Genomic DNA, 25,647 nt, shown 5'->3' on the forward strand with positions numbered 1-25,647 from the left:
GGGATTATAGGCGTGAGCCACCGCGCCCAGCCGGAATGTGGATCTTCTATGCAAATGAGTCACTAAATTACCAAACTCTGGGGGTGAGGGTGGTGGCTCACACCTGTAACCCTAGCACTTTGGGAGGCCAAAACAGGTGGATTGCTTGTGTCCAGGTGTTCAAGACCAGCCTTGGCAACATAGCGAAACCCTGATCTCTACAAAAGATACAAAATTAGTGGGGCATGGTGGTATGTGCCTGTGATTCCAGCTACTGGGGAGGCTGAGGTGGGAGGATGCAAGCCAAGATCGCCCCACTCCGCTCCAGCCTGGGTGACAGAGAGAAACCTTGTCTCTGTCTCGGCGAGACTAAATAAATAAATAAATAACCAACTCTGGAACTCTCTACCTTTAATCTTGACACTTACGTGGGATCATACATTTCTTTGTCATTTAAACTTTTGAATATTCTGTACTTGTAGCCAAAAGCATTCTAATGACTTATTAAAGATGAAAGCTAAACAGGAGTCAAAGTCGAGGATCAGGACTCCCACAGTTTCCCATTGGATGATGCTAACACTGCAGAAACATCATTGGTCTATTTGTCATGACATCTCCTGATCTCATAATCTTGTATTATTTCTGTAGTGTTGGCCCTGGGAGGTACTTTCTAGGAAAAGGGACCCTTGGAAAATTGAGTTTGATTTTGAGAAAAAAAAAAAAAAAAATGGAGAAGCACTGGAAAAGATAGAGAGACACAGTTAATAGAGTGACAATTGCCTGGGTCGTTGCTGCTGGAAGGATGGTGACAAATGATAATGATATTTGGGAGCGGCTCTTTGAAACATGACAGTCAGATGCAGTGAGAGGGCCTGACAGAAAAAAAGAAAAAAGCCTGTGTGGTGTAAGAGCCAGGGAGCTTTTCTTTCCAGTGGGAAACCCAGCCAACCTCAGAGGGGTAATGTTATGGCAAAGTGGAAGGCAGGGACATGATATGAAGATGACCAGGGAAAGGGAACACGACAACCATAGAATGTGATAGAGAGCTAATGGAATGACAACTAAGGCTAAGCTGACATCAGTTCTCCCTCCAGTTAAACCTGTGCTGGTTGTACTAGCTGCTCTTTTTTTTTTTGGTGATGGAGTTTTGCTCTTGTTGTCCAGGCTGGAGTGAAGTGGCATGATCTCGGCTCACTGCAACCTCCGCCTCCCAGGTTCAAGCGATTCTCCTGCCTCAGCCTTCTGAGTAGCTGGGATTACAGGCGTGCGCCACCATGCCCAGCTAATTTTGTATTTTCAGTAGAGATGGTGTTTCTCCATGTTGGTCAGGCTGGTCTCGAACTCTCGAGCTCAGGTGATCTGCCTGCCTCGGCCTCCCAAAGTGCTGGGATTACAGGTATGAGCCACCACGCCTGGCTGTGTGGTTTGTCATGTAGCTACAGTCAACTGGACTATTCAATGTCCTCCTCAGCTATGTGAGCCAATATGTATTCTTCTTTGCTTAAGTTAGTTTGAACAGAGTTTTTGTCACTTGCAAAATTACCTGGAAGGAATCTTGACTAATAAATTCTCTAGTCTCTAGGTATTATTCACTCTTTGTCAGTCAGTTACTCAGTTTGCCAAAAAAGGAATTTTTCATGTGGTGTTCACGGAAAAAGTGTAGAAACATAGTGAAGAGGAAAGAAGAGAGATTTAGGGCAAGAGCCTAAAACAAGGACCCCCTTTTGTTCTCTTTAACCCATGAACCCATTGAACCCATGGATAATGGATGCCTCATTGCCTTCTTTTTTTTTTTTTTTTTTTTGAGACGGAGTTTCGCTCTTGTTACCCAGGCTGGAGTGCAATGGCGCGATCTCGGCTCACCGCAACCTCCGCCTCCTGGGTTCAGGCAATTCTCCTGCCTCAGCCCCCTGAGTAGCTGGGATTACAGGCACGCGCCACCATGCCCAGCTAATTTTTTATATTTTTTAGTAGAGACGGGGTTTCACCATGTTGACCAGGATGGTCTCGACCTCTCATGATCCACCTGCCTCGGCCTCCCAAAGTGCTGGGATTACAGGCTTGAGCCACCGTGCCCGGCCGCCTTCTTTTTCTTTTTTAGAGGCAAGGTCTCCCTCTGTAGCTCAGGCTGAAACACAGTGGCACAATCATAGCTCCCTGCAACCTCCACCTCCTGTGCTCAAGTGATCCTCCCACCTCAGCTTTTGAGCTGGGACTATAGGCATGTACTACCACACCCAGCTAACTTTTAAAATGTTGTGGCAAGGTGGGATCTTGCTATGTTGTCCAGACTGGTCTTGAACTCAAGTGATCCTCCCCATGTTGGCCCCACAAAGTGCTGGGATTACAGGTGTGAGCCACTGTGTCCAGCTCAGTGCCTCTTTTAAACTATTTAATTTTTCTTTTTAGGGTTGAGCTCTGGCCGCTGATCTGCCGAGTGACCTTTGACAAATTACTATTCCTTGCTGGGTATGTTTCTTTTTGTGAAGGCTGGAGGTGGAGGGAGCTATTTCTTTATCAGAAAAAATAAGCGAATGGGGCTAGATGTGATATTATTAGAATTACAGATAAAAGCGGCTGGGTGCAGCAGCTCCTGCCTATAATCTCAGCACTTTGGGAGGCGGAGATGTACAAATCATTTGAGGTCCAGAGTTTGAGATCAGCCTGGCCAACACAGTGAAACCCCATCTCTACTAAAAATACAAAAATTAGTCTGGCAGGGTGGTGTGCACCTGTAATCCCAGCAACTTGGGAGGCTGAAGCAGGAGATTGGCTTGAACCTGGGGAGGTGGAGGTTGCAGTGAGCCGAGATTGCACCACCACTGCACTCCAGCGTGGGTGACAAGAGTCTTGGGTGACAGAGTGAGACTGTCTCACACACACACACACGGTGATGTGCTAAGCATTTGGCTAGGCATTTTCCACATATCGTTGATTTGATCCCCACCATGGCCCTATTAGCCACTTTTTCATCTTTTCTGGACTGATGTTCTAGAAACACTTGTTCAGCTCCTTCTCTGTGCTTCTCATTCTCATACATGCACAAGCCATGTATGACCAGTTCCTTGTTTTCAAGAAGCTCATGTTCAGATTGGAAAAGTAAAGTTAAACTAGTGAAACTAGACACGACATTGTTCTGGTCTAAACTGCACTTCAGCCTGGGCGACAGAGTGAGACTCTGTTTCTTTCTTTCTTTTTTTGAGATGGAGTCTCATTCTGTCGCCCAGGCTGGAGTGCAATGGTGAGATCTTGGCTTACTGCAACCTCTGCCTCCTGGGTTCAAGTGATTTTCCTGCCTCAGCCTCCCAAGTACCTAGGATTACAGGAGTGTGCCACCACGCCCGGCTAATTTTTGTATTTTTAGTAGAGATAGGGTTTCACCATCTTGGCCATGCTGGTCTTGAACTCCTGACCTCAGGTGATCTGCCTGTATCGGCCTCCCAAAGTGCTGGGATTACAGGCGTGAGCCCCATGCCCAGTGACTCTGTTTCTGAAAAATAAATAAATAAATAAATAAACAGAGTGGTATTGACTTAAATGCAATAAGAGTTACATTAAATTAGCCATTGGTGTGTCACAGAGTACCACAGACTGAGCAGCTTAAAGCAACAAGTATAAACTATCTCACAGTTTCTACTGGTGTTAGGAGTCTGGGCTGGGCTTAACTGGGTCCCGGGCTGGCGGCATCACAAGACTGCAATCAAGATGCCAGCTGGGCTGCGTTTCTTCATGGAGCCCAGGATCCTCTTCCAAGTTCATGTGGTTGCTGGCAGAATTTTGTGAGGGTGTAGGACTGAGGACCCCATTTTCTTGCTGTCACCCAGGAGCTACACTCTGCACCTAGAGAAGACCCTGCAGTTCCTGGCCATGTGGTCCTCTCCACAGGCAGTTCACAAAGTGGCCACTTGCTTCCTCAAGGCTGGCACGAGTCTCCTGCTCTAGTCTGCTAAGAAGTGTTATATAATGTCATATAATCATGGGAATGGCACATCCTCACCTTTGGCATATTCTATTGCCTAGAAGCAAGTCACAGGTTCTACCCACACTCGAGAGGAGGGGATTACACAAGAGCATGAGTCACTGAGGGGGTCACCTGCAGGGGTATTTGCTGCAGGAATTTAGAAGAGAGATGTCAGAGTGATCTGGAGTCCCCGGGGAGGCTTCATAGAAGGACTTCAGCCAGGTCTTAAAGGATGAGAAGAATTTATTCAGAAAAGGGAAATAGAAGAGGCAGAACATCTAGGACCAAAGAACTCCATGAGCACAAGTATGGAGGAGGGATTCTCACCTAAGTAATTCCTACACAAAAAGGTAACAGAAACCTGACGACTCTGAAGATCACAAGGGGTAGGAGGAACTTTTTCTTATTTACCAGAAAGGAAGCTGGGTAGGGGAAGGAGAATGTCCTGGCTTGATGTCAGAAAATTTCGGTTCAACGTTCAGGTCCGGTATTAACTAGCAGTGTGCCTGGGACCTGCTGGTTATCTGAGCTTCTTGTGACTACTTAGATTGACTTTGTTATTGTGGGAATGAATCAAGCTCTTGGATGTGAAGTGCTGTGTAATGGCCCAGGTCCTGTTTGTGAAAGCAGCACAATGGAATCCCACTCTCTCCGAGTCACCTGGGCCCCTGGCTCCTCTTTCACTGGCTCCTCTCCCTCTTCGAGTCTCCTAAATGGAGTGGTGGTGGGAGGAGATTTTCCCAGTCCTGGCCTTGGCACTCCTCTCATCTCACTGCATAATGTGCTTTGAGGTTCTCACCCACTACCACCCAGGGCTGATGGCTCCCAAATCTAAGTTCTGGCCCAGACTCCTTTCCCCAGGGCTCCGCTCTTGTGTTTAGCCAGTTGCTGGACAATTTCTCTTGGTTCTCCCACAAGCCCCTCAAATCCAACAGGCCCCAGATTAAACTAATCTTCTTGTTTAAATCAAACAAATTTAAACAAATTCAATTAATCTTCCCTGAAGACCTCTTCCTCTTTTTTTTTATGCCTTGTCTTGGGGAATCACACCACCATATCAGGAATCACACCCCATGTCAGGAATCACACCACCACGTCAGGAATCACACCACCACGTCAGGAATCACACCACCACGTCAGGACTCACACCCCATGTCAGGAATCACACCACCACGTCAGGAATCACACCACCACGTCAGGACTCACACCCCATGTCAGGAATCACACCACCACGTCAGGAATCACACCACCACGTCAGGACTCACACCCCATGTCAGGAATCACACCCCCACGTCAGGAATCACACCACCATGTCAGGACTCACACCCCATGTCAGGAATCACACCACCACGTCAGGAATCACACCATGACTTCGGGAATCACACCCCATGTCAGGAATCACACCACCACGTCAGGAATCACACCACCATGTCAGGACTCACACCCCATGTCAGGAATCACACCACCACGTCAGGAATCACACCACCACATCAGGAATCACACCCCATGTCAGGAATCACACCACCACGTCAGGAATCACACCACCACGTCAGGAATCACACCACCACGTCAGGAATCACACCATCACTTCAGGAATCACACCATGACTTCGGGAATCACATCCCATGTCAGGAATCACACCACAACTTCAGGAATCACACCACCACGTCAGGAATCACACCACCACATCAGGAATGACACCACCATGTCAGGAATCTCACCCCATGTCAGGAATCACACCACCAAGTGAGGAATCACATTACCACGTGAGGAATCACACCACCATGTCAGGAATCACACCACCACGTGAGGAATCACACCACCACATCAGGAATGGCACCACCACTTCAGGAATCTCACCCCATGTCAGGAATCACACCACCACGTCAGGAATCACACCACCACGTGAGGAATCACACCACCACATCAGAAATCACACAATCACAGGAATCACACCACCACGTGAGGAATCACACCCCATGTCAGGAATCACACCACCACGTGAGGAATCACACCACCACATCAGGAGTCACACCACCACAATGTCAGGAATCACACCACCACGTGAGGAATCATATTACCACGTGAGGAATCACACCACCATGTCAGGAATCACACCACCATGTGAGGAATCACACCACCACATCAGGAATTGCACCACCACTTCAGGAATCTCACCCCATGTCAGGAATCACACCACCACGTCAGGAATCACACCACCACGTGAGGAATCACACCACCACATCAGAAATCACACAATCACAGGAATCACACCACCACGTGAGGAATCACACCCCATGTCAGGAATCACACCACCACGTCAGGAATCACCACCACCACAATATTAGGAATCACACCACCACGTCAGGAATCACACCACCACGTCAGGAATCACACCATCACGTCAGGAACCACACCACCACATCAGGAACCACACCACCACATCAGGAACCACCAAGCCACCGTGCCCGGATTCTTTCTAAATGTTTTTGAATTTATTTTTTGAATAGGCAACACACTCATCTGACCACGTCAGGAATCACACCACTGTGTCAGGAATCACACCACCATGTCATTCCTTCCTCCCTATAGTTGCACCGGAGATCCTAGTGCAATCTCCCCTGCAAACCTCTTCCTCTTCCTTCTTGTGCCATGTCTTGGGGAATCACACCACCACCTCAGGAATCTTATGTCACTCCTTCCTCCCCTACCTTTGCACACGAGATCCTAGTGGTCACCAAGTCCTTTTTCTCCTGTGCACCCCCCTCCTTGTATTCCCACCACTCCTGCCCTAGTGGCATCTCATTAACTCACACCGGAATCACTGCAAATGCTTCCTAACTGATCTTTCTATCTGAATTTATTCTCCACATGTCCTGCAGCATGAACTTTTTGAAGCACAGATTTGTGAATGTCCATGCTCTGCTTAAAAGCATTCAGAGGCCCTTCAATATTAAGGAATAAAATTCAAACTCCTGGGCATGATATTCGATATTTTCAGCCCTCCTGGATCTGACTCTTGCCCACCTCCCCTGTCCACATCCTGTCTCCTCTGCACCAGTCCTGCCGAACTGCAGGGTCTCACACTGTACTGTGTTCTTTCAAATCTCTCTGTTTGAATATGCTGTTTCCTTTGTCAGAAATGCCCTTCCACCACTATCCTCCGCTGCAATTGCTAACTCTTCTCATCTGGAATAACTCAGCTCAGCTCTCCCATTTCGTATGCCATCCTCCCCCAACTCCTCCCTCTGGATGCGTGGAAGTCCCTCCTGTGTGCACTCCCAGCAGCGTGTGCAGGACTCCCATCATGCTGTATTGCAATGGCTTTTTCTTTTGTTTTCTCTCCTGCTAGATTGCGAATTCCCACCAGCAGTAATGGTGTCTCATTTTCTTTTCTTATTTTGATGCTCTGATCACCTTTTCTTCCAGTCTGATCCTTTCTAAATATATATTTTAAGACGGGTTTCACCATAATGGCCAGGCTGGTCTTGAACTCCTGACCTCAGGTGATCCACCCACCTCAGCCTCCCAAAGTGCTGGGATTACAGGCTTGAGCCACCGTGCCCGGATTCTTTCTAAATATTTTTGAATTTATTTTTTGAATAGGCAACACACTCATCTGACTGAAAATTCAGAAGCTACATAAAGGTATAAAGTGAAAAGTCTCTCTCCTACCCCTGTCTCTGCCTCTGACACCTTAGCCATCCAGTCTCCCTCCCCAGCAGCAATCAGTGTTATTAATTTCTTGTGAATTCTTCTAGAGATATAAAAATATATACGGTTCCCCTTTTATTTTTATTCTATTTTCTGAGACAGAGTCTCACTCTGTCACCCAGGCTGGAGTGCAGTGGCACGATCTCGGCTCACTGCAACCTTTGCCTCCCAGGTTCAAGCGATTCTCCTGCCTCAGCCTCCTGAGTAGCTGGGATTACAGGTGCATGCCACCACATCTGGCTAATTTTTGTATTTTTAGTAGAGATGGGGTTTCAACATGTCGGCCAGGCTGGTCTCGAATGCGTGACCTCAGGTGATCCACCCGCCTCAGCCTCCTAAAGTGCTGGGATTACAGGCATGAGCCACTGCACCTGCCCCATGGTTCCCCCTTTATATAGAAATGGTATCATGTTGTATAGATTGTGCTGCTCCTTGTTTTCACTGAATCATATATAGTATTGAGGATATGATCATTCCATATAAGTGGATAAAGTGCTTCCTGATTCTGTGTTTACATTGATTTAGTTTTCCACTGTGGATGTATTATGATTTAACGAATAAACATTAGGTTGTTTTGAGTACTTTGTCAATACAAATAATGTTGCAGTGACTTAACTTCATAAAAACACCCCTTGACACATGTGCAAGTGTAACAGTAGAATGGACTCCTGGAAGTGGAACTGCTTCCAGATCGAGGAATATGTGTATTTTTAAGTTTGACCGTATCCTACTGCCCTTCAGGAAGTTTGTAGCTATTATTGTATTTATCTCTGCATCCCTAGCCACCATTACAGAGTATAGAACACAGTAGGCATTCAGTATCTGTTTATCTAATAAACTGACGAAAAAATAACTTTGAGGGGAGGCTTCCTTCTTTTTCCTTTCTCTGATGTCTTGCTTTAGTAGATAAGCTCCTTCCCATCCAGTGCTCAGTTCAAACCAAATGATTCATGTTCAACCCAAATGCCACTATTATTTTGGAGCAAAACTTTTTTTTTTTTTTGAGATGGAGTTTTGCTCTTGTTACCCAGGTTGGAGTGCAATGGTGTGATCTCGGCTCACTGCAACCTCCACCTCCTGGGTTCAGGCCATTCTCCTACTTCAGCCTCCCAAGTAGCTGGGGGCTACAGGCTGCACCACCATGCCCAGCTAAGTTTTTGTATTTTTAGTAGAGACGGGGTTTCACCATGTTGACCAAGATGGTCTCGATCTCTTGACCTCGTGATCCACCCGTCTCAGCCTCCCAAAGTGCTGGGATTATAGGCGTGAGCCACCGCGCCCGGCTGGAGCAAAACTCTTATTTCAACTTTACTGTGTAACCAATCAAGATCCTTCTTCATTAGCTTGGTTGTAAAATGAAGTCACATTAATTTTTATGTTCTAATTATAATGAGTTTGAGTCCTTATCCCATATTTTGTGAGATCTCTTCTTCTTCTTCTTCTTGAGACAGGATCTCACTCTGATGCTTAGGCTGGAGTGCAGTGGTATGATCTCAGCTCTCTGCAGCCCTGACCTCCTGGGCTTCAGTGATCCTCCCACCTAAGCCTCCCGGGTAGCTGGGACTATAGGCATGTGCCAGCATGCCCAGCTAGTTTTTTGTTTTTTTTTTTTGAGACAGCGTCTCACTCTGTCATGCAGGCTGGAATGCAACAGTGCAATCTTGGCTCATTCTAACCTCTGCCTTCCAGGTTTAAGCCATTCCCCTGCCTCAGCCTCCCAAGTAGCTGAGATTACAGGCACCTGCCACCATGCCCAGCTAATTTTGTTGTATTTTTAGTAGAGACGGTGTTTCACCATGTTGGCCAGGCTGGTCTCAAACACCTGACCTCAGATGATCCACGTACCTTGGCCTCCCAAAGTGCTGGGATTACAGGTGTGAACCATTGCACCCAGCCACCAGCTAATGTTTTATTTTTTGTTGAGATGGGGTCTCCCTATGTTGCCCAGGTTTAGTCTTAAACTCCTGGGCTCAAGGAATCCTCCCACCTTGGTCTCCCAAAGTGCTGGGATTACAAGCATGAGCCACTACAGCCAGCCTTTAAACATCTGGGCGGGCTCTTCTGTAATAACACTTAGCTTAAAACACACATTGTACAGATGTACAAAATGTTTTCTTTATATTTTTATTCCATAAACTTTTCTCTATTTAAGGCAATTTAAAATTTTATGTTTTAAAGGTTTTTTTTTTTGTTAAAAACTAAAACCTAAACACACACATAACCTATGCCTACACTGGATCTAGATTATCAATTTCACTGCCTTTCACCTCCACATCTTGTCCCACTGGAAGGTCTTCATGGGTAATAACATGCACACAGCTATCATCTCATGATAACAATACTTGGGGCCAGGCGCGGTGGCTCACTCCTGTAATCCCAGCACTTTGGGAAGCTGAGGCGGCTGATCACCTGAGGTCAGGAGTTTGAGACCAGCCTGGCCAATATGGTGAAACCCTGTTTCTACTAAAAATACAAAAAAAAAAAAAAAAAAAAAAATTAGCCAGGTGTGGTGATACACACTTATAATCCCAGCTACTTGGGTGGCTGAGGCAGGAGAATCGCTTGAACCCTGGAGGTGGAGGTTGCAGTGAGCCGAGATCATGCCATTGAACTCCAGCCTGGGTGAAATAAGAGCGAAACTCCATCTCAAAAACAAACAAACAGACACCCTCCCATTCTTGGAATACCTGAAGAAAACCCACAATACTTGGAATACCTAGAATACCTTCTGAAGGATTTGCCTGAGGCTGCTTTACAGTTAACTTAAAAAACATTAAGTCGAAGGAGTACACTCTAAAATAGTGACAAAAAGTATAGTGAATTCACAAACTAGTAACGTAGTTCTTACCATTATCAAGTATTATGTACTGTACATAATGGTATGTGCTATACTTTCACATGACCGGCAGTGCAGTAGGTTTCTTAACACCAGCATCACCCCACACCTGTGAGTGATGAGTTGCGTTATGACCTTATGGTGGCTACCGTGTCACTAGGTGATAGACATTCTCCAGCTCCATTATCATCATATGGGGCCTCCCTCTGTTTGCAGTCCATTGTAGACCAAAATGTTCTTATGTGGCACATGACTGTAGTTGCAATACAGGACAAGAAAGTTGCACAATAACTGGCCTTAGTTCCTGATACTTAGTAGCTGGATGACTTTGAGCACTCTAAGGTTGTTTCCTAATAAGGTAAAATAGGGAAGCTAATCGTGATCCGGTTGTCTCACAGGTTGTGGGGCCCTGGTCAACATATCAGTTACTGTGCAAATAAATGAGTTGTTATAATTTAAGATTGTGTTGAATCATAAACGTTATTTTAACATTATTGTTTTTTAGAGGTTATGAAACGAAAGTCGCAGGGGGGAACCTTAGTCTGCATCAGGATCTGAATCATTTTACCACGCTGGGAGCTGGGTTAGACGTTCCCCACCCAACAGATGAAACTCTTAACCCAGCATAAAAGATAAACTACAACTCCCGGCAGGCGTTGCTTCCCAACTGCGTCATATAACCTCGGCTCGGCCGGGGCCCGGACCGCTCCCTGCCCCCACTGCCCATAAACTACATCTCCCAGGAGGCCCCAGGGTGCCTGATTGTCCGCTTTACCCCCGCCCCCTGCCTCCTCTTCACCCCGCGCCAGCAGCTCGGAGGCCGAGTCGGTCCCGTGGCCGGCGGATCGAGCGCGCGCGTCGGGGGGTCGTGCGGCTGCCGGGCAGGGCGAGCACGCGCCGGGAGGCCTTGGAGGCGTAGGGGGCGGGGGTACGGCTCGCCTGCTCGCAAGATGGCGGACGAGGACGGGGAAGGGATTCACCCCTCAGCCCCTCACAGGAACGGAGGTGGCGGCGGCGGCGGCGGGGGTTCTGGGCTCCACTGCGCCGGGAACGGCGGCGGGGGAGGCGGCGGCCCGCGGGTCGTGCGCATCGTCAAGTCCGAGTCCGGCTACGGCTTCAACGTGCGGGGCCAAGTGAGCGAGGGCGGGCAACTGCGGAGCATCAACGGGGAGCTCTACGCGCCGCTGCAGCATGTGAGCGCCGTGCTGCCCGGGGGGGCGGCCGATCGGGCCGGGGTGCGCAAGGGGGACCGCATCCTGGAGGTGTGAGTATCGGGGCTGCCCGGCGCCCCACCCTCCCCGCGCCCCTTCTCCTGCCCCTGCCTCTCCTCTACCCTTGTCACCCCCAGGCCGCACCTCCCCCGAGCTCCTAGCTGGCCTCGCGACCCCCGCCCCTCGGGCCTCCGCAGCCGGGCCCCTCCTTGTGGGCAGCCCTGCCCCCACGAGCCCCGGGGCTTCCGCGACGCCAGTCTCCCACCCCATCGTCTCCAGCGCATGCCCTTGCGCCCCCAGTGCCCTTCCCCTTGCCCCGATTACTCTGGGCTCTTCTCCGCCCCTTTGCTCTCCCGTTTGGTGTGCTGCATTCTGCTCCTCACTCCCCCTCGCCTTGCTCAGAAGGAACCTCATCTGTTTCTTACTGACGGCGTTCCGTTTTCTGACCCAGCCAGTACCTTGTCCTCCCCAGGTTCTCATATTCAGCATCGCAGCTTCTCGTTCTCCACCACTTCCCAGCCCCCGCCCCACCCCCATGAACTGCCCCGTCTGCCCTCCAGACCAAGAAGGCAGGACCTCTGTTCTGCTCCTACTTTTCCTCCGGAAACACCTTTCCTCCCCGCTCCACTGCTTTTTCTTTCCTTAGTTATCCTCTCCTCGTGGTGAAGCCTCCCCTAAATTTTTCCATCCCACCGTGTGCCCCTATCCTCCTCTCCTTTTTGTATTCCTACTCCGAGAGTTTACCTTGTTGTCTGACCCTTGCATGCCTTTGGGGGGGGTCGTGGAATTTGACACTGTAGTTTCTCTTCTCGGTTGGCACTGTATCACACCCTAATTTGGAATCTAGTGTCTCCATCAGCACAGCCCTCTGATAGCATCCCTGCCCTGGCCCCACGCCTTCACTCCTGCTCTATCCTCACGCCTCCTTCTAGTCAGGTTTCTGGTAGAGCCCTCCTAACTCCTCCTCTTCCCAAACTACAAGCCCTTTTGAGTCTTTGGCCGCTCTGCTTTTTTAGGGCTTGCCTCTCTCAGCTGCCTCTTCTACTCTGTGATCCCACGCTTGACTTTGTCCTAGTCTCTCTCTCCCCTAGGCTACTTCTCCTTTCTGCTGTTTTTTTAAGGCGCCTTCTGCTGCTGCAGCCCACCCTCTCTCCCCTGCTGCAGCCCCTCCCGCTTCATACTCCTTCCCCACCACATCCTTCCACGCTCTTTGCAGGATGCTGCCTTGTCTGTCTTGCAGTCTCTGCACACCTCCTCCACTACCCTAATCTAGGTGTTACATTTGCGTTTGTGTGCTTTGCATTGAAATTCAGATAGCGATTGCAGGTGGTGTGTGCCCGCATCGTCTCCGTTCTCTTCAGTGGTCTTCCGTACTGTTTCTTCTTACTGAATCTACATTTGGCATTCATTTTTTACACGTTTACTCTCTTCCTCCATGTTTTGATTTGCCCACGTGAAATCTTTCTGTTTCTACAAATTTTATTTTAATTGTAATTTCCACAACCTTCAGTGGCCTCTTGTAAAACAGTAGGTTTGCAAATGGGATAGTCTCTTGAAAATCTGCCTTATGAAGAAGTCCATTTCTTCTTACTCATCCTGTGCTCCCTGCCGTTATTCTTGACATTCTTACTGTATGGTATCCACTCATTCTGTTTCCTCATCTCTTCCACCTCAAAAAATAGTTGGTTTTAACCTGTGAAAGCTGATTAAAAAAAAAAAAAAGAAGTAGTTGCTTACTGAGGCAACTATTTGCCTAAGTGTTTGAAGATGGTATACCTTTCTTCTGTCCTTTCTGTAAATAGATGCTTCCTTTATTTCATTAATATCCCATATACTGTTTCCTAGTATTCTCTGACAATATATTCTTTTTTTTTTTTTTTTTATTTGAGACAGAGTTTTGCTCATGTCGCCCAGGCTGGAATGCAATTGCGTGATCTCGGCTCACTACAACCTCCACCTCCTGGGTTTAAGCTATTCTCCCGCTTCAGCCTCCTGAGTAGCTGGCATTACAGGCATGTGCCACCATGCCCAGCTAATTTTGTATTTTTAGTAGAGACTGGGTTTCACCATGTTGGCCAGGCTGGTCTCAAACTCCTGACCTCAGTTGATCTGCCTGCCTGGGCCTCCCAAAGTGCTGGGATTACAGCAATGATTTTCAGATTTCTTGGGCACCTAATTCTTTTCTTTCTAGATAACAAAATTTGCGGCTGATGTTTCTTCCAATAGGTGGTCTTGGAATTGACATTTTCCTTTCCCTCTGGAAGTTAACTTTGGACTCAGCTTCTTGTTTTTAAATTTAAAACTAAAGCATTTACAATTATAAATTTATAATAAAGTTCTAAATTATTTACTCTTCACAGGATCTATAGGAACTAAACCAAAACGAATAATTCTGTAGGAGACTATAGTTAACGTGATCTGTCTTTGCAGCTATACCCACACATCCCAACATACATAGTTAGTGGCTTCTTTCCTTTATTGTGGCTTCTGCAGAACAGCCCAGGTGTAAACTGCAAAGGAGACCTCAGATGATCCCCCAGGGAAGGTAGAAGGACTTGCCCTAGGCTTAGGTTCCACAGTAGGAAGCTGGGCAATCTGCCTTCTAGAGAAAAAACATTACTTTTGGTACATCCTTGGTGGTAAGTAGAGAAGTTCACCTCTTTTAGTGGGCAGGGGAAAAGATTACTCTGCCCAGAAGACATCTTTGGAAGGTTGTGATAGTCAGAAATCTTCCTGGCATTGGTTTCTCACCCTTCCAACTATATTTTGATTTCCAAATTCTCTGAACCTTCTTTGGTACTATAGGGGAATGATAATTACAACCCAAAGCTAAGCTAGTGGTAAATTCTGTGAGGCGTCAACTATTCAGTGTCTTTCTATTTTCTTTCTTTCTTTCATAGTCTGTACCTGCGCTTCAGGGTTTCAAGTGAGAGGGGAAATGAGCAACCAAATAGATGTGGTTCTCCAGGGATAATCTGTACTTGCTCCTTGTCTCGATCTTGGTTAGGTTGATGCTAATTTTCCTGAAGCATTTTTTAGGCAATACTCCTTAGAGCTTTTGTCTGTCATCCAAGTTCTTAAAGTTAATGTGTGTTGACTCAGGAAAGCTTTGCATGTTGATTAAGAGCCGGGTAGGGTCAGAATTAGGGATAGGTGGATTATCATTGTGTGGATGTAGTTTGTATCAAGACGTAGGTGAATGTTTGGACCTTGATAATTACTATTTAAGAGTTTTCCCTATTTTAGATTCTTCTATTATGTTTACAAATTGTTTTTACAACAATTTTCGTATTTTTCAGTTGTTTGGACAACTGATAGAGATGTGAAAGAACAGAGTAACTTTGAGACTTAAGGGCATACAAACTTGGACACAAGTAAGAGCATCTGCTTCTTTGTGTTTCTTTTAAAGTCGGCTTCCTAAGACTGTTCTGATCGTTAGTCCTGAAACTATAAATTGGAGCGCATGTGGTTCAGTTTGCCCTTTCTCCTTTCAAAACTTCTAGATTCTAACTGGTTTGGGAGTCATGTTGCAGGGCTTGGTACTGCAGTATGAACAAACCCTCTGGGCCCTAAATTTTACTGCAGATGGAAAGTTTTTTTGACTAGTTTCCACCTTGTAATTTTTCCCAGTGTAACATGTACTGAGTGTCTTCCCTTTGATGTGTATGTACCTGGAGGCTAATGAGTAAAGAATGTGTTCAACAAACAGAACCAAAATAAATATGTCTTTGCACTAATTATATGGTATGTGAAGTAGCATTTGACTTCAGGTTAATTTTCTTTAGGTTAAAGTAGTTCCAAGGACTCCTGATTGATTTCTTGAGAGATGCTGCTGAAAGGTTTTAGTGTGTGGTGGATATGGACATGAAACTGTCTGTGTTTTTGAGGGATTAGTTTGAGCACGGACCACTAAGATTGGCCTGCAAGCGTTCAAAATCATGATATATTATGCTAGTCAGTGTATATGTTTTCCTCTTTGATAACTACTAGATAATAGACCCATCAGCTTTCCCTTATTAAAGTCATAAAACTGTATATATCAATTTGTTTTTTGAGAGTCAGTCTTTTTTACTTCATTTTGTGTGAGAATTTGAAAATGAATAAAGAGGCTGGTGCCATAAGTATTTTTATGAGTTAAGTGTGAGTCATGTATCATAGAGGAGGTACCATCTCAGGAGCTGCTTTTGCAATTGTAACTGAATTCTATTTCGCTGATATTTTCTAGGTAGATTTTGATAATGTTTGAAACAATGAAATCATGGTTATTGTTCAAAGGAAATTTTTATGGCAGTGGTTCTCAGGCTTTAAGGTGCTTAAGAAACACTTGGGTATGCTTATCAAAAGTACAGATTCTTAGGCTCACCTTCTAAGGGTTATGGTTCAGTAGATCTTTCATGGGGCCTAGAAATCCTTTGCCCCATGTGGGTAATGTAACCCACATGCCCAGTTACATGCCCAGGGTGATGTGGTAGGTTGTAGGCTTTGGATTCCCAGTTTGTTTTATTTTCATTATTGTATTGAGAGTAATGAGCTAAGACTATACCAACAAATAGGGAATTGTGAGGCTCTCAAATTCCAGCCTAAATTCTTGCTAAGGTTTTGAAAAATAAAGATGGATGTTAAGAGGTAGAGCAAGGGGCCGGGCGCGATGGCTCAAGCCTGTAATCCCAGCACTTTGGGAGGCCAAGGCGCGTGGATCACAAGGTCAAAAGATCGAGACCATCCTGGTCAACATGGTGAAACCCCGTCTCTACTAAAAATACAAAAAATTAGCTGGGCATGGTGGCGCGTGCCTGTAATCCCAGCTACTCAGGAGGCTGAGGCAGGAGAATTGCCTGACCCAGGAGGCGGAGGTTGCGGTGAGCCAAGATCGTGCCATTGCACTCGAGCCTGCGTAACAAGAGCGAAACTCCGTCTCAAAAAAAAAAAAAAAAGAGGTAGAGCAAGTTAATATTAATAGTGATAATCATTATACCACTTTGCAGTGGGTATAGTATGTTATAGTTTGTCGTGTTTTTACATCCGATCTTCACACAGCCCTGTGAAATAGGAAGATAATAAGTTCATCAAAGGCAGGGACTACATCAAATACTATGTGTTTGTTGTATCGCTAGCCAAATGTCTGGTGGCACATGGAAAGTATCCTTCAATAAATACTTGGCGAGTGAATATATGAGTATTATATCTATTTTTTTTTGTTTGTTTTTTTGAGATGGAGTCTCATTCTCACCCAGGCTGGATTGCAGTGGCATGATCTCAGCTCACTGCAACCTCTGCCTCCCAGGTTCAAGCTCTCTTGCCTCAGCCTCCCTAGTAGCTGGGATTATAGGCATGTGCCACCTTGCCCGGCTAATTTTTGTATCTTTTAGTAGAAATGGGGTTTCACCGTATTGGACAGGCTGGTCTCAAACTCCTGACCTCGTGATCCGCCTGCCATGGCCTCCAAGATTGCTGGGATTACAAACATGAGCCACCGTGTCTGGCTTTTTTTTTTTTGGGGGGGGACGGCATCTTGATCTGTAGTCCAGGTTGGAGTGTAGTAATGTGATCTCCACTTGCTGCAATCTTTGCCTCCCGGCTTCAAGCAATTCTGCCTCAGCCTCCTGAGTAGCTGGGATTACAGGCATGTGCTACCATGCCCGGCTAATTTTTGTCTTATTCGTAGAGATGGGCTTTCACCATGTTGGTCATGCTGACTTCATGATTCGCCCGCCTCCGCCTCCCAAAGTGCTGGGATTACAGGTGTGAGCCACCACGCCTGGCCTATTATCCCTATTTTATAAGAGAACAAATGGAAACTGAGTGTTGTATCAATGGATGGCAACCAGAATTAAATCCAGATCTTTGGATTCTAGATCTTGAATATTTTCTCTTTTTACGGCTTTTTTTTTTTTTTCTTTTAAAGAGACAGAAGTCTCACTATGTTGCCCAGGCTGTACTTGAATTCTGGGCTCAAGTGATCCTCCCACCTCTGCCTTCTGAGTAGCCAGGACTACAAGTATGCACTAATACATCTGGCCTAATTTTTTTTGTACTTTGTTTTGTAGAGATGGGGTTGCCATGTTGCCCAGTCTGGTCTTGGACTGCTGGCTTCAAGTGATCTGCCCACTTTGGCCTTCTAAACTGCTGGCAATACATGCGTGAGCCACTGCACCTGGCCATTAACCTAAAATTCTGTTACATTCCTGTAAACTTCCATAGCAGTTTTTTTTTTCTTTTTTTTGAGACGGAGTTTCACTCTTGTTACCCAGGCTGGAGTGCAACGGTGCGATCTCGGCTCACCGCAACCTCCGCCTCCTGGGTTCAGGCAATTCTCCTGCCTCAGCCTTCTGAGTAGCTGGGATTACAGGCACGCGCCACCATGCCCAGCTAATTTTTTTTGTATTTTTAGTAGAGACGGGGTTTCACCATGTTGACCAGGATGGTCTTGATCTCTTGACCTCGTGATCCACCCGCCTTGGCCTGCCAAAGTGCTGGGATTACAGGATTGAGCAACTGCGCCCGGCCTTCCGTAGCAGTTGAACTTTGGTTTTACTATTGTGAAATGTAACTGTTTTGTACCTTTATTTGCTCACTATTACCTATTGTAAAAATTGGATAAGACACTAAAGCAGGTGTTCTTTGCCTTTATGGTTGCTATCTTTACTCTGCTGGGTATCAGTGAAGACAGCAGAACAATCCTTTTTAAATGCCTTTTAATTTCACAGGTAGTTGAGGTTGCAAACCAATAAAACTAAATTTGAAAATAACATTACTTTCCCCTCAGAAATCACTTCCACAGGTTGCTACCCCAGGAAAATACATTTTATTAGTAGCATAATGGTTTGTCTGGGTCTTTTAAGTTACTGTGAAGAACAGTTTTCTTTCCAGCCACCACTAACTAGTTTATTTCAGATGAGGTCTGTTACCATGCTCTGAAGGATAATTATTTTTTAAGATAAGCCCCATTGGGAATAATTCTCATGACCTCCTAGATAAGCAAAGAGACTTAATTGACAAGGCAACACTTAATTTATGATCACTGCAAAGTGCTTTTTTGAGCATGATCTGTGGCGAGTTCATTCATTAGATGACGGCATTGCTGACAAAGGATATCGTGGTGGTTTAGGTTAGAGCCAGTTAGGTTCATTCTTTTCCACTCAAAGCTATATCGATGTTTTCTGTGCTTCTTGGGCAATCCAGTAAGAGCTCTGGATGGGTTGGTACAGTTCAGCCCACATTTGGATAAAAAATTTAGAAGGTTTAAAAATACTTTTTTAAAAATTGCAACTCATAGTAAGAGATACATTTTATATTACAACCCAATATATATGCAAAAAAAGAATCACAAAAATTGTATTTACTGGCTAGGCACAGTGGCTCACACCTGTAGTCCCAGCACTTTGAGAAGCCGATGTGGGCGATCACTTGAGCTCAGGAGTTTGAAACCAGCCTGGGTAACATGGTGAAACCTCATCTCTGCAAAAAAAAAAAAAAAAAACCAGAAAAATTAGCCACATAAAGAGGCGCATGCCTATAGTCCCAGCTACTCAGGAGGCTGAGGTGGGAGGATTGCTTGAGCCTGGGAGGCTGCAGTGAGCCACGATCACGTCACTGAACTCAAGCCTGAGACAGAGTGAGACCCTGTCTCAAAAATAAAACAAAACACCAGAGTGCATGATACCAGTAGATACAGTTTTTTTGGGGGTTTCCTTTTTTCCTCCCACCTTAGTGTCCCAGAAAGCTGAGGCCATGGGTGCATGCCACCATGCCCAGCTAATTTTTTCTATTTTTTTTTTGAAGAGACAGGGTTTCACCCTGTTGCCCAGGCTGGTCTCAGATTCCTGGGCTGAAGTGATTTGCTTGCCTCGGCCTCCCAAAACGCTGGGGTTACAGGTGTGAGCCACCATACCAGGCCCACTGTGGTATTTTTTAGTCTGTTCCTATTTTGAGTGTCTTTGTTCAGTTTTTTTAATGCTAGTGGTGGCCTGGTACATTAATTTCACAACTCATCAGGTTGTGAGCCACTGTCTGAGAAACAGTAATTTAGGGCATCACTTTTCCTGTTACTGGCCCGCTAAACATTATTTCGTACTCAGTCTGGTTCCACAAGGAAGCACACACTGTGTATAAGGTAATACTTGGCTTGCATGAGTCACAGGGTCTCTGCATCCCTGCCCTTGAGAAGCTTGCACTGCAGTAGGGAAGGTACGGGTAAACAGTTTTCTGTGTGTAAAGCTAAATGAAGTAATGGGGAGAGATGAAAAGCACAGAGTACAGAGGAAGGAGTGAATATGCCTAAGATGACTGGTGAGGAGACAGCCCATAGAAGGCTTGTAAACATGATTGAAGAACAAGTATAACTTCAGAGAAGGGACAAGGATTTTGTAGGTTGAGGAACACTGTGACCAAAGGGGAAAATGTGAAAAGTTCTTAGGCTAGCGAGGGGCTTAAAGTTGCTGTTTGTCTGTAGGCGTTTGTGGTGATGGAAACTGGAAAGGAAGATTGCAGTAAGATTTTAAAAAGATGGTTTGGAATATAATGCCAAAAAGTTTGGTTTCTTTCTCTTGATGAGCTCAGAATACAGCTGTGTGTGCATGAATACCCAGGACTTCCTGTGAATTAAGTTTTATATAATTATTTACCAGAAGAGGTGGAATACCTTTTCCAAGGCAAAAGAGGAAAATCACGATTAGAATTAGAAGAATTTCAGAGCATCTAGTCTCTTGGACTGTCTTGTACTATATAAAGAAGGGAACGAAGAACAAATAGGCTCTGACACCCAGAACTGGGAACAGCTGGTGAGGAGCTGGTTGCTTTTAACTTGTGTATGTATTTTATTTCATAATCGAATCTAGCTTCTCAGTTATCCTTTCTCTTATGTTTTATATGACTATATTTACTGTTAGGTTTGCAGTTGGCAACTATCATCCCTGTGTGCTACAGGCCTGTTCTGTGTTAGCTGTACTTTCCTCTGAGTGTGTTCCTCTGATTTGAAGATGCTTCTTTTAATTTAAATCTTTCCTTTTGGCATACTGCACGTTGGGGGCTGAGGAGACTGAAGAGAGAGTGGGGAACGCAATGTGGTCCTAACGTTTACACTTAATACCTACCTTCAAAATGAGAATTCATGTGAAGCTCCTTCAAATAAGTTTAAGACTTGGTAGTGACCACGGAGTGAATTTTTGCTTTTGCTCATCATACTAGGAGTATTCCAGGGTTAAATTTTGTGGTAGGTTTTAGTCAAATGCTTGGTAGTATGTGTGTAGTCTCTTGTTTATTATTTATCGCTCCCTGACTAAATAAGGTTCTCATAATAGTTGAGGAAATGCGCCTCTCTGCAAGGTAGTGAGTTGCTGAATAAGGAGTTGCATTTGAGTCCTCTTACGGGTACTTCCTCCAGTGAACTTCCATTTATATGAAAACATCTTTGAAGAAGTGCTTTGTTTTTGGTTAAGCTATCCGAAACTTTTTAGATTCTTGTGTCAAACCTCAGAGTAAGACCAGAATGATAGGCCTATGTATTCTACTGGCTCGATACACAATGAATTAGCTTACTTCTCTGGAAAAATACAGGCAGTCTGCAGGGTCAGCTGCTCTGGTGCATGCTCTCCCAGCTGCTTTCAAGAGGCTGAGTACTCTTACGGAACTTTCAGTAAGATTATTAAGTAGGAGGTCATCTCTCTCCCCCTACCCATACCACAATACTTTTATATCTGTGTGTCTATTTAGTCTTATTTATGTTTATTTAGTATGTTTTAAAAATTGGCAGATTGATTAAATGAATGCTTGGAGATCTTGGAAAACATGATGGCCTCTGAAAATTTTGGAAACTTTTTCTCCTTTTGCTGATCAGTTTAATCATCTAGAGTGTTTGCTCCTGCCTGTCTTTACTTGGAAACAGCAATAAGTTTTGTTCCACCTGATGTTGTGTATTAAGGAAATGTGACACTGAAGCTTCCTTTGTGAGTTATGTGCTAGTGGATTATTTTAGATCTCCCTGTCCTACCCAGTTATCTTTTATATTCCTGATTCGGAAAGGGTCTGACTGTACCTTTCTTCTTCCTCAATGTGTTGGAATACACTATAGACTTATAGAAACTGGAGTCTGTGTTTCTTATTTCCAAAAGAAATTTCTGAAATTTAATTTGTATTAAAAGATGGTATTGATCGTCAAAGGGTCATCTCTCTGCAAAGGTATATCTCTACTAATTTGTAAAGACTGTCTTTCATAAATGAAGGTATTTCAGCCGTTTTTTCAGTTGTAGTGATAGATTAACTATCTATTCACATTCATGTACATACCACTTGGGATGAATTGAATATATAGGAAATGGGTGGTTGAGATTCAGGGTGCAGGCTGTGGCCTCAGAACAAATTTACCAGGTCACGTGAGGAATCATGCTTTTAATTACATCATGTAGGAATTCAGAAATAGTAGTTAAATAGAACTTTGAAGAATCAAGATTTTTTTTTCATTTGATGATTTACCTGACTTGCAAACCAAGTTGTTGATAAAGCAAGTAGATTTTATTTTATTTATTTGTTTTTTATTTCATTCTGATCCGAACGCAGATTTTATTCTTTTTAACTTTCGCTGTGGTCAGTATACCAAGTTAAAATCATTTAGGGATAGCCTTTAAATTGGCCATGTTGGCAATGATTCAAGATGTAGCAGCTCTCAAACCCTGAGTTGGTGCTGGGAAATGATTTAGGACTAGTTGTGTTTTGCTGGCGAATGACTGAGTGGGGGTCCTCAGAAACTTTTAGGAGGAAAATGAATTACTTTAGGAAAATCATCATGGCTATTAGCAACTTTCTTTGCCATTAAAAAAATTTTTTTTAATTTAATTTATTTTTCTTGGCCAGGCTAGAGTGTAGTGGTATGATCACAGCTGGCTGAAGTCACGACCTCCTGGGTTCAAGTGATTCTCCCACTTCAGCCTCTCAAGTAGCTGGGACTACACGTATGCGCTACTGCACCTGGCTAATTTATATATATACACATATATATATTTTTTCATTTATTTACCTATTTTTTCTGAAACAGTGTCTCTCTCTGTTATCCAGGCTGGAGTGCCGTGGCATGATCTTGGCTCACTGCAATCTCTGCCTCCCAGGTTCAAGCTATTCTCCTGCCTCAGCCTCCCAAGTAGCTGGGATTATAGACATGCCACCATACTAGCTAATTTTGTTTTTTGTATTTTTTTAATAGAGACTTAGTTTCACCATGTTGGCCATGGTCCTGAACTCCTGACCTCAACGATCTGCCTGCCTCAGCCTCCCAAAATGCTGGGATTACAGGCCTGAGCCACCACGCCCAACCTAAGTTGTGTATTTTTTTGCAGAGACAAGGTCTCACTTTGTTGCCCAGACTGGTCTTGAACTTGTGGATTCAAATGATCCTCCTGCCTTGGCCTCCCAACATGCTGGGATTATAGACATGAGCCACCAGGCCTGACTCTCCCGTTTATTATTTTTTTTTCCTCACTCTGTCGCCAGGCTGGAGTGCAGTGGTGTGATCTCGGCCTGCTACAGCCTTTGACTCCCTGGTTCAAGCTATTCTCCTGCCTCAGCCTCCCACGTAGCTGGGATTACAGGCATGCGCAACCATGTCCAGCTAATTTTTTAATTTTTATTTCTAGTAGAGACAGGATTTCACTGTGTTGACCAGGATGGTCTCTATCTCCTGACCTCGTGATCTGCCTGCCTCAGCCTCCCAAAGTGCTGGGATTACAGGTGTGAGCCACTGCACCCGGCCACCTTTCCCATTTCTAACATTCATTGTCCTGCAGTACAAAGACGTAACCCACTGTTATGTCCACCCTATGTTAGGATAGAACTATAGGGTTGCTCTATGCTCATCAAGGTTTTTAAAGATAAAAATGAAAAAAAAATTTATCCAGACAAAATAAATCAGTGTTGTATATTTTTGGACTATCAGAACTTGCTTTAAGACCTCAGTGGTAATTTTTTAGCCTCTCACATGTGATAAAGACATCGTGCTTACATTTAAAAATATATATATATATTTATTTATTTTAGAGACAAGGTGTCACTCTGTCATCCGTGTTGGAGTGCAGTGGTGCAATCATAGCTCACTGTAGTTATTGATATCTTGGGCTCGAGTGATCCTCCTGCCTCACTCCCCTGAGTAGCTGGGACCGTGGGAGTGTGCCACCATGCATAGATAATTAAAAAAAAAATTTTCTGTAGAGACACGGTCTTGCTCTGTTCCCCAGGCTGATCTCAAACTCCTGGTCTCAAGCCATCCTCCCACTTTGGCCTCCCAAAGTGTTGTGATTACAGCAGTGAGCCACCTCACCAGGCCTAAAATTCTAAGCCTGGAATTTTGTATTCTAAGAGGGAAATGGACGAGTTTGTTTTTATTGTTGGTGACAAGTGGTTACATTGGCTTAACAGGTAATTATCAGATAATAAATGAGCTTTTTTCTGAATAGCTTGATTATATTTTTAGATTTATTTTTTAAATGTCTTAAAGCCTTAAGCCTTATTATACTTTATTCTCTGAATAACAAATATGATTCATTTATTCAGAATAAATCTACCTGATTATATTTGTATACTGATTGCCTTGGAGTTAGAAGGTTTGAGGAATCTGTAACTCTTCCTTCCCGAGTAATAAAACCCTTGTTACTTCTGGCTAGAGGTATCAAGATTGAAGAACAGATGAGTCTTTCTTGTATTCGTTTCTGCCTCAGGCAGCATTCTTTGTAAATACAACACCCAGTCAAAGGTAAAAAGTCCCAGTGATGGTAGGCAGGTTATTTGACAAGTTATTCTTTTTTCCCCCTTTTTGGGAAGACCAGATGCCTGTTAACATACCTCTCAGTTTCTCCGCTTTGCCAGGGAGAACTTTATTGTTATGAAGACTCCCTTTTGCCCAGTGTTAAATTTCTGGATGTAGGTGCTTTAAAAATACTGGTATGGGCCAGGCATGGTGGCTCACACCTGTAATCCCAGTACTTTGGGAGGCCGAAGCGGGCAGATCACTTGAGGTAAGAGTTTGAAACTAGCCTGGCCAACATAGCGAAACCCTGTCTTCACTAAAAATACAAAAAGTATTCGGGCGTGGTGGCATGCATCTGTAATTCTACCTACTCGGGAAGCTGAGGCAGGAGAATCACTTGAACCCAGGAGGTGGAGATTGCAGTGAGCTGGGACTGTGCCACTGCACTCTAGCCTGGGTGACAGAGCGAGACTCCATCTCAAAAATTAAAAAAAAATTTTTTAATTAAAAATATTGGTATAAAGATTGAATCTGGCTGGGCACAGTGGCTCATGCCTGTAATCCAAGCACTTTGGGAAGCTGTGGTGGGCATATCACTTGAGGTCATGAGTTCAAGACCAGCCTGGCCAATATGGTGAAACCCCGTCTCTACTAAAAATACAAAAATTAGCCAAAGAATCACTTGAACCCAGGCGCCAGTGGTTGCAGTAAGCCAATTCTGAGCTAGTGTATTCCAGCCTGGAAAACAGAGGGAGACTCAGTGTCAAAAAAAAAAAAAAATTTAGCTGGGTGTGGTGGTATACACCTGTAATCCCAGCTACTAGGGAGGCTGAGGCAGGAGAATCGCTTGAACCTGGGAGGCAGAGGTTGCAGTGAGTTGAGATCAGGCCACTGCACTCCAGCTTGGGCAACAGAGTGAGACTCTGTCTCAAAAAGAAAAACAAGATTGAATCTTTTTTATACCTAAAAAAAGACACCCAAGGATTTGGGAAGTAAGTCTCTCTCCATAGAATCCTGGAAATTTGTTCAATTTGGTCTGTATGTGGTTAAAACATTTTTTTGTTTTCCCCCTCATTTACCAAGGATGAGACCTAATTAGAATTAGATGAGGGTGTGTTGGTTTGTTTTTATTTTTGGTCTTATTTTGAGCCAAGACACTTTTACATTGTCTTTTACTAACAGAATAATCTGTCAAAATTATGGCACTAAAAGAAAG

At 44.7% G+C, this 25,647-nt stretch overlaps 1 protein-coding gene across 15 annotated transcripts in view; it reads left to right on the forward strand.

Moving 5' to 3' along the window:
- Nucleotides 1-25,647, forward strand: part of SNX27 (sorting nexin 27) — a 120,320-nt gene that overhangs the window by 13,708 nt on the left and 80,965 nt on the right. For 6 of the 15 annotated variants that reach the window (XM_008984372.5, XM_008984370.5, XM_054247440.2 and 3 more), the window contains exon 1: nucleotides 11,313-11,754. The exons of 3 other annotated variants lie outside the window; for them this stretch is intronic. In XM_008984372.5, coding sequence (XP_008982620.1) covers nucleotides 11,441-11,754 — 314 coding nt within the window. In that variant the 5' untranslated portion in view covers nucleotides 11,313-11,440. Of the gene's footprint in view, nucleotides 1-11,312; nucleotides 11,755-25,647 lie in introns of those variants that run through there. 6 more of the 15 variants (XM_078355644.1, XM_078355643.1, XM_054247442.2 and 3 more) reach the window with 1 other exon arrangement.

The sequence above is a fragment of the Callithrix jacchus genome, chromosome 18 (assembly GCF_049354715.1).
Source record: "Callithrix jacchus isolate 240 chromosome 18, calJac240_pri, whole genome shotgun sequence".
NCBI classification, from domain to species: domain Eukaryota; kingdom Metazoa; phylum Chordata; class Mammalia; order Primates; family Cebidae; genus Callithrix; species Callithrix jacchus.